The sequence below is a fragment of the Poecilia formosa genome, unplaced genomic scaffold (assembly GCF_000485575.1).
Source record: "Poecilia formosa unplaced genomic scaffold, Poecilia_formosa-5.1.2 Scaffold422, whole genome shotgun sequence".
Lineage (NCBI taxonomy): Eukaryota > Metazoa > Chordata > Actinopteri > Cyprinodontiformes > Poeciliidae > Poecilia > Poecilia formosa.
The window spans coordinates 176,431-185,560 of record NW_006800361.1 but is presented as its reverse complement, the minus strand read 5'-3'; the positions used below and the strand labels follow the sequence as shown (position 1 = coordinate 185,560).

Genomic DNA, 9,130 nt, shown 5'->3' with positions numbered 1-9,130 from the left:
GTCACCTCCCCTGCCCCCCTCATTCTCTGCCCCCCACCCATGATCCACCCACAAACACATACTCCTTGGTTTCCACCAGAACCTCCATCTTCATCCACATCCCATCCATCTCCACCTTTCAGTTTGACTCCACCTCCGCATACGTCACCTTCTGTTCCTGCATCGTCCCGGTTCTGTTCTGGTTCTGTTCTACATTAACTCCTGTGTTTGGTTCTGTTGGACTTTTGGAGCTTTTTGTTCATTGTTGAGTTCTTGTTTTCTCCTCTAACCCGTCCTCCGCCCTGAAACATTCTCGCTCCCTGGTGAGCGGGAACCAGAACCGGGCCGGTCCAGCTGCTGTCCTCAGTATGAGGGTGCTGAGTTAGACTCCTGTATCCGAGCTTTCCTCGGCTCTGGAAATAACCGGAGATATGGCTCTGCAACCCAACACCTCCTGAGGGGCCCCAGCTCTCTGTCACCAGAACCGGACCGGACCGGACCGCTCTGTTCTCTGCAGCCCTCATCTCTGGACCTGCTGGGTTCAGAAAAACATTCATAACCAACAAAATTAAAGATTTTAATCAGATCAGAAAGTAAAATGTTATGAAACGGATCAGGAAGCAGAAGCCAGGTAGATGGTCCTCCTCCCCCCCCTTCTTCCCCTCCTCTTCCTCCTCTTCCTCTTTCTCCTCCTCCTCTTCCTCCCCCTCCCCCTCCTCTTCCTCTCCCTCCTTCTCCTCCCCCTCCTCCTCCCTCTCTTCCTTCTCCTCCCCCTCCTCCTCCCTCTCTTCCTTCTCCTCCTCCTCCTCCCTGCATTGCGACATTCTCAGCTCCTCTCTCCAGAACCAGTCAGCAAATGTTCTGCTGATGTCATGCTGATCCGATCCGATCAGCCTCATTGATCTGGTGCCTCATCAGGTTCTGATGGTTCTACTGCTGCTGTTTTGCTGGCTCAGATATATTCATACACCCTCCAACGGGATCAGCTGGATGCTGAAGCAAAATGTTTGCTGTGGCTATAAATATCTGTCAGTAAATAGAATAATTATTAACAAAAGTAGAAGACAGGGAATCTGTTCATTATCAGGAAAATAACAGCCAGATAGTTCAGTCTCAACATTTTATAAATAAACCCATAAATTATGTTTATGGCATAAATACAGACAAGCTTCTCTACATTATAAAACAGTCTATTAACAAAAATAATTCAGCCTAACATTTTAATCACCAATCTAGTAACTCTCAACTAAACTACTGATGAAAAGATCAAAGAATGATGTGGTGGACACACTATGCTAATCCACTAATAGCACAGCTAATTTTTAGTTTTGCACATTAGCATATTGCTTGTAGCACTTAGCTTAGCTAACCCTTTTTCCAGATAAATTCCAAAGTCCTATTAGTAGAAGCATTTCTGCTGTGCGCTAAGAATAACCACAATAATAATATCCTTTATTTAAAGGCCCCTTTCAAATGCAAAGCTAATGTTTTGTTTAGTGTGTTAGCCAGTGCTTAGCTCACTTAGCTCCACAGCGCTAATTTACCATGCTGCAGTAGTGGGCACACTTCAGCCAATCATGTTGCTGTAGCATGTTAGCATTAGCTTTCACTAATTACCATGTTGATTTTGTGCTTTAGCGTTAGCTTTAGAGTTAGCACAGCTAACTTTTTAATGAGCGGTGGCCACTATTGGTAATCAATAACTGATTGGATAATTGATTCTTGATCTACTGAGAAAGTGATGAATTTAATTTCTGTCTTCATAAATGAGACATTTTACGGACACATGTAGGTTTTTTGTTTGATTCTAATTAAAAACGCTGCAGCTGAAGTGCCATTTAGCATTCACTAATTATTTTAGTCATGACTGTAGAACCTACTGGTTTCCTTCCAGTCTGGTCCGTCTGGATAACTTGAAATGCTGCAGGTGTTTATCGATGAGCCGGTTCTGTTCAACCCACCGGGTTTACGCTGCTGGATCAGAACCTTCATCTTCTTTCCAACAAGTTTTTGATTTTCAGACTGACAGCAGCTGGAAAAAAACTGTTCAAAGGAATCATTAAAGGTCAGAATGAATCATGTTCATGGAGAGTGGATGGATTCTGCAGACTGACTACAGGTCAGAGGTCATGTTGGTGTTGACGTGGTTGGGGGGGGGCTTTTAGCTTGATCCCCCAGTGCATCATGGGAGCTGGAGTCTTTCCTGCTGTCTGGGTCTGACTCAGTTTGAAGCTTCAGACATGAAGTCTGATGTCTCTGCAGTGGACCAGAGGGAGCAGCTCCCCCTGGTGGCTGAATGCAGCCACTAGCAGAATAGACCAGCTTTTCTCAAATGTTTATTTTTCCTGATTAAATAAATAAAACTGAACTTTGATGGATTAACACTGGAGATCTTGTTGGGTTTAAGGCCTCACAGAAACTCACTTTGGAGCGCCGTTCTTAAAGTTACTGTCAAAAATTAATTAATTAACACTGATAGAAGAAAATATATGAAGGTTTAGTTTTTAAAATCAGTTTCAACCAGCTAAGTGTTAAGCTGGTTAGCTAAATATTCAGTTTACAAAGAAAATATTTCTCTAACTGAAAATTTAGCTCCAAAATATTTAGCTTTACACTAAATACATATGTAGCTTTATGCTAAATATTTAGCTTGGAGCTAAATGTTGTGCTAATAGCCTGAAGATTTGCTAAGTGAATAAATCCTCCATGTTTCCTGTGTAGCTGAACAAACAGCGGGACGTTTTCCATCGATCCGGCCCGATCGGTGCGTCACCATGGCAACCTGAGCTGGTCCCGCCCAGCAGGAGTCAGAATATAATCTGGACCTTTAATCTGCAGGAAGCAGGTCCAGATGTTTCTACGGAACAAAAGTGTTCTCAGATCCTGACCCAGGGGTCAGAGGTCACTGCCTCACATGGAGGCCAAAGGTCATTGAGCAGCTGGTTACAGGAGGAGGAGCAGCTCCAGTGGGGCAGGTCCAGTTGGTTTTGTCAGAACCAGGTTAGTATGGAGAATAATGCAGAAAGGTTTAATCTGGAGGAGGAGGAGGAGGAGGAGGAGGAGGAGGAGGAGGTCCAGGCGGCTCCAGGCTCTGCGTCACGGTTCAGTCAGCTGACAGCAGGAGGAGCTGCTGTCCTTCCTCCTCCTCCTCTTCCTCAGCCTCTCTCTCTGCTTGCTCACCCGGTTGGTGGGAATGTGTGTCTGCTGATCGGGTCGGATCGGGTCGGTCGGCATGGAAAGCAGCTGCTTGGAGAGGAAGGAGCCGGTCAGCCAGTCCTGGAGGGAGCAGGGTAGGCTGGTTCTGGTTGGTTCTGATTGGGTCCAAATGGTTCTGATTGGATCTGGTTGTTTGGTTCGCAGACGGGACCTTTGGACATGCAGCAGGCCGGGTCAAAGGTCAGGTTAATGATTGGTTGCAGGGGAACTGCAGTTAAAGCTGCAGTCCGACCAGAACCAGCTGCTGAGTTCTGCTCATCAAGCAGTCAGCTGGAGGTCTGCAGAAGTCCAAACGGGTCAGGCCCTCGGTGCCGCCTCCCGACCGCTGGGTCGGCGATTAGATCATTGATCCGTTTGGTTCTGGAGAACGGTCCAGAGGTTATCTGGTTCTGACTGGGCCAGGTTCTGTCCTGCTGGAGGTTCTGGATCAGAACCAGGAGGAAACAACAGAACCTATCAGAACCGGCTGGTTCTGGTCTGTTATCATTGATCCAGCTGCATGGTGACTCAGCAGCTGTGTGTGTGTTTGTGTGTGTGTGCCTCAGCTCTGGTTCTGGTGGACCTGTTCTCCCAGCATGCACCTGGCCTGCAGCTGATTTGAATGTTGGGCCTTTTATCTGCAGCGCTTTGCTTTTACGACCTGCTTTTACAACCCGGGCCGACTGAACCAGGCTTATCAGCGCCGGGTCGGGTTCTGGACCGACTGAACCCAGATCAGCGGTTCTGACTCGTCTGGGACAGAACTCGGAGTCTCAGCCAAGAGGGACATGGTGGTGGCAGCATCATGCTGTGGGAAAAAGGTCAGATAATTATGGGATGGTTGAGATCAGAGTTGATTCATGGGATAGAACGGCCTAGTCAAAGCCCAGACCTGAGTCCAGCTGGTTGTAAATTGGTCCAGATGTTCAGAAGATCTGCAGCCAGACCCGGTTCTGGGTTAAAAACAAGGGCATGCCGCACTTTTCAGATTTATATCTGTAGAAATATTGAAAAACGGAAATAGTTTTCTTTGTTTCCTGTTGTGATGATAAACTCATTTCCATCGCAGGCTGGATGAATTATTTAAATTAAATAAGTTATTGTGAGGAATTTGTCCAGATTTATTAATAAATCGGTGAATATTTTAATACGGTAATAAACTCTCCTGGCTGGTTTATTGATCATATATTGGAAATGAATCAGTAAATATGGTGATTGTCTCCTCCGTGGGGGCCGAGCTGCGCATGTCCCGCCCCCCGCCCACGGAGCGTGATCTCCGGTCAGCCGGAGGCGGAGCCGCCGTGCTGCTGCTGGAGGCTCCGGGAGGTTCAACATGGACGCCGAGCGGGGTTAGTGAGCTTCGATGTCCTCTGGTAGCGCTCTGGCAGCGGGCTTTGGCCGCCCGGGAGGCGTGCGGTGTGGGGCTCAGACCGGCACCTGCTGCGGGAGGAGCCCGCCTCCTGCGGAGGTTAACCCGGACTCTGAGGTTCGGTCCCGGCGTGAGGCGGGGGTCTGTCCGGGGAGAAGGGAGGTGAAGCGGGTCAAACGGGACGAGTTGAACCGGAGCGGTGGTGAAACCAGATCTGTGGCCAGGTAGAGAGCGTTGCGGTGCGGGCTCTATTTTTAGCCGGCTCCGGTGCCGCGGGCAGCCCGTTACCATATGAGGCAGGCGGCCACATTTGGAGCCCCGCTCCCCCTTCCTGCTCCGTCCGGTCCGCCTCAGCCGCTGGTTCTTCTGGGAACATGGCTGTCCGCAGGAAGCTAACGGTTAGCATGCTAACACCGGCGGAAGCGAGGCGGAAACGGCGGTGGGTTGAGCGGAAATGATCATTTCTGGTTTAATCGGAAGCAGCAATCGTGTTTAACTGAATAAAGTTTATATTTAGGTCGAGTTTAAACCCGCTGAGTTGGACGCAGGTTAACCTGCAGGAGGATGAAGTTAGTCTGTGATTCACAGCGTATTAAATATGGGAAGCCTTATAGAAACATCAGCAATAACTTGGTTATTCAGACTCTCATAACAGAAAACAATCTTAGAAATGACACAACTTAAAACAAAATATTTAACTAGCAAGCTAAATATTTAAGAAGATAAGTAAATATTCTGTAAAAATAATATTCATCTAGTTTTCAAAGTAAATATTTAGTTTAGAGCTAAATATTTAGTCAGTGTAAAGCTAAATATTTAGCTTCCAATGTAAGCTTACTAAACATTAGAGCTAAAATTAGTTTGAAATTGTGACATTTATCAGTGAATGAATAACAACAAGGTGCAGATGTGTGTTTTCCTGTGTTTTCTCCTGACAGGCAGAATAATCAAATTATTTTGAGTGTAACTTTATAAACCTGCATAATGATGAGTTGTCCTGTTTTAGCGAGTGGATCAAAGTCTTTCCTCAGGCCTGTGTTTATGGTTCTGTTCCAAAACGGACTGCAGGAGGGAGCTACAGGATCTGAACCTTGGACTAGACCACTCTGTTTGGTTCTGCTGTAGAATCACAAACTTTAACCATTTAGCAGCTCAAACTGCCTGCAGCGTTAGCTTTAGCATGACATCAGCAGGAAGTGACACGTCTCTGAGCGGTTTGGACCTTCGGAGGCGGGACCTGATCAGAACTTTGGTCCGGTTGAACCAGGTTTCCCTCCATCTTCATGAACCAATCATCTGCTCCGATTCACCTGGATCAGTCATTAATGTTTATCAATTCAGCAGTGAAGCTCTGGTTCTGGTTCTGGTCACCAGGCTTCCAGCAGGTCACCGTCTCTCTGTGTCTGCCCCCTAGTGGTGGAGCTGGTGTACTGGCGCGACGTGAAGACGACGGGCGTGGTGTTCGGCGCGGCGCTGCTGCTGCTGCTGTCGCTCAGCGTCTGCAGCATCGTCAGCGTCTGCTCCTACATCGGCCTGGCGCTGCTCTCCGTCACCATCTGCTTCAGGATATACAAGGGCATCCTGCAGGCCATCCAGAAGTCCGACGAGGGCCACCCCTTCAAGTGAGTCCGCTTCTGACCCGGTGCTGATCCGTTCTGGCCCGGTTCTGACATGACACCTTAAGATTCAGTGCCTCAGATGTTTTAAAGTAGAATAATAAACACTTCCTGGTTCCTGGTCCACTTTGGTTCTGTTGGTTCTGTTCAGTGGTTCTGGTCCAGATGGGATTATTCCAGCACCACGGTTGGTTGATCCGCTTCTGGCTGCAGATCAGAACCTTTCTGAGTCCAGACTCATTAACTGGGATTACCAGGAGCTGAGCTCTGAGAATCTGGACCAGAACCAGCTGGATCAGAACCAAAGTGGATCAGAACCAAACCAGGTTCCTGCTCAGTTTGCAGCTCAGATGAACCCAAACAGAAGCTGGAATCGTTTTTTGATTTTTCAAAACCACAGAACCAGACATGGGGCCGAGTTGGACTCTGTTACCATGGAAACCTTATGACTCACCTCTGTCCTGCCCGCAGGCTGTACCTGGACCAGGAGGTGGCGCTGTCCGCGGACCTGGTCCATAAGTACAGCGACGGGATTCTGGAGAAGCTGAACTGGACCATCAAGGAGCTGAGGCGTCTGTTCCTGGTGGAGGACCTAGTGGACTCCGTCAAGGTGAGGCAGAACCTCTGGATCCGGTCCTGATTGGTTCTGCTAATAAATGGATTATTAAACACGAGGTTCTGACCCAGTTTCTCCCGCTGTTTTCCTGCAGTTTGCGATTCTGATGTGGATCCTGACCTACGTTGGCGCGTTGTTCAACGGTCTCACTCTGCTGATCCTGGGTGAGCGGCAGCGCCCTCTAGTGGCGTTTCTGTGGTAGTGGTGGTTCTGTGGCGGCGCCCCCTGGTGGCGCTGCAGCAGGCGGTCCTCTGGGTTCTGATGATGTCCTCCTGTTGCAGGTCTGGTCGGAGCGTTCAGCTGCCCTATCATCTATGAGAAACACCAGGTAGGACCCTGACATTACCCAGAATGCACCAGCAGTGCTGCTGGAGGTCCGTCCTGGTCTAACTTCCTGTCTCCCTCAGGCTCAGATCGATCACTACCTGGCGCTGGTCACCAACCAGGTCAAGGATATTGTGGAAAAGTAAGTTAACAGAAACTAATATAAAGTCAGACTGAGAATCTTGGCTGAGTTTCAAAATAAAAGCTGTGACTTTAGGAAACAGGCTTTTAATGTGAAAGAGCTTTACCAGGAAGTAGATGGTTCATACCCGATGATGTAACCACGTATCCTAGTGATATGAACACTTTGTGTAATAGAGTTTAAATTCTATTAAATAAATGATTCAGGATCCCAGTGGCAGAGGAGAAGACCTCACTGGTGTCACTGGGAGAGCTTGTCTGCTTCTCCACACACGTTAATATTCTCAGCATTAATGCGTCTGACACAGAGCATCACAGATGATGCTGCAGCGTTTCCTCACTTCATTTCTGTCATTTCAATTAGCGTAGTTTTGAGGTCGGTGACCTCTGACCCCTGCTGATGACCTCACAGTGAAACATCGACTGGCCCTTTAAGGCGCTGCTGTCAAGAACATCAAGTGTTTTATTTTGACATGTACGGCGGCTCACTTCCTGCCTCCTGTTTCCTGTTTGTGTTTCAGGATTCAGGAAAAGGTTCCCGGACTGAAGCGTAAGGCGGAGTGAAGGAACGGGAGGTCAAAGGTTGGATTCAGGAAGTCCTGATGGGAGGGGGGGGGGCTGGAGGAAACGAAATGAAGGAGGAAGAGGAGGATCAGGTGGGCGCTGCCCTTAATGTATTTGTCAGATTATGAAACTTTTCTTTGTTTTTTTTTTTCCATTTCAGAATTCCTTATTTTGTGCTTCTGGGAATTGTTCAGTGGCTTTGATGATGATGATGATGATCATCATCATCTGTTTTATTTCTGTGAACCAATCAGTCTCAGAAACATTTTAAAGCTGGTTGGCCCCGCCCCCTTTCCCTCAGCCTATCACAGGCGGCTGGCAGCAGCAAGTTGGGGAGGGGCTGCTGTGAGGAAGAGGAGGGGTCTGCACTAAACTCTTCATCGCTGCTCGGTAGCTGTAGAACCATGTAGAACAATCCGTTACCCTGTTAGATCATCGTCATCCCACTGTCTCCTAGGAAACGGCCGGGCGTTTCCCTCCGCCAGGTGTGTTTCCAGGTGAGGTGGGCGGAGCTTAAAGCGTCTGTTTGTTCTGCTTCTTTAATCGTGAATGATAAACTTCTTCTTCTTCTTCTTCACCTGTGCTGATTAAACTCCGCTGGAGTCGTGTTGTGGAATGCATTGTGAGATGTAAACAGTTATCAATAAAGCTTCTAGACAAACTACCAGAACCGGAACCACGAGTCCTTCATGTCTGCCGCTAACCGGGTCAGAACCGGAACCACGAGTCCTTCATGTCTGCCGCTAACCGGGTCAGAACCGGAACCACCAGAGGGTTCTGGCTAGACAGGAAGTGATGAAAGCAGAACACAGCTTACTCACGTTAATGATCTTTATTTAAATCTGACATAAAAACCTGCCATGCGGCGGCGCCCTCTGCTGGTGAAACATGGTCCCTACATCTGAATAACAAACCAAGTGCTGCAGTTTTACTTTAGTTACAATCTGTTTAAAAACCTCCAGTATATTTACAGAACTCAAAGCATCACTTCAATAATAGTGGATATGTAATATAATTATGCACAATATCATTAAAAGTAATAATTTCATATGAAAACAGCAGGAAGCTTCTCTGGCCTTATGGATAAATGTGGAGAAATTATTCACAGCTCAGCATGTAGAAAAATTAATGCAGTGTGAAAATTTGGATTAAAATTTTCCTCGCTACTTTTTCAGTCAATAAATTATAAAGAACCAAAACTGATTGAGGATCAATCAGTTTAAATCAGATCAATTTAAACCTGAATGATAAAACTGAACCACATTTAGTGTGTGTGTGTGTATATATATGCAAAATGCTGGCAGGGAAAGCGTACATGGAACGACA

The 9,130-nt window shown here is 47.4% G+C and overlaps 2 protein-coding genes across 3 annotated transcripts in view; both read left to right on the top strand.

Annotated features, from left to right (window-relative positions):
• The window catches only part of LOC103155342 (reticulon-4-like), a 28,337-nt gene extending 19,863 nt beyond the window's left edge, over window positions 1-8,474 (top strand). The window contains exons 10-11 of the mRNA XM_016663466.1: window positions 7,617-7,620; window positions 7,762-8,474. The gene's annotated coding sequence lies outside the window, so the exon portion shown is untranslated. The remainder of the gene's footprint in view (window positions 1-7,616; window positions 7,621-7,761) is intronic.
• Window positions 3,197-8,465, top strand: LOC103155341 (reticulon-4). Of its 2 annotated transcripts, none has more exons than XM_007576994.2 (7): window positions 3,197-3,269; window positions 5,958-6,165; window positions 6,631-6,769; window positions 6,870-6,939; window positions 7,057-7,103; window positions 7,183-7,241; window positions 7,762-8,465. In XM_007576994.2, the coding sequence occupies exons 1-7, from the start codon at window positions 3,212-3,214 to the stop codon at window positions 7,802-7,804; spliced, it is 624 nt and encodes a 207-aa protein (XP_007577056.1). In that variant the 5' UTR covers window positions 3,197-3,211; the 3' UTR covers window positions 7,805-8,465. The 2 variants fall into 2 exon arrangements, with proteins under 2 accessions (XP_007577056.1, XP_007577057.1); XM_007576995.2 differs by lacking the exon at window positions 3,197-3,269 and adding an exon at window positions 4,493-4,523 and having other exon boundaries at window positions 7,762-8,462.
• Window positions 8,475-9,130: the final 656 nt, after the last annotated feature.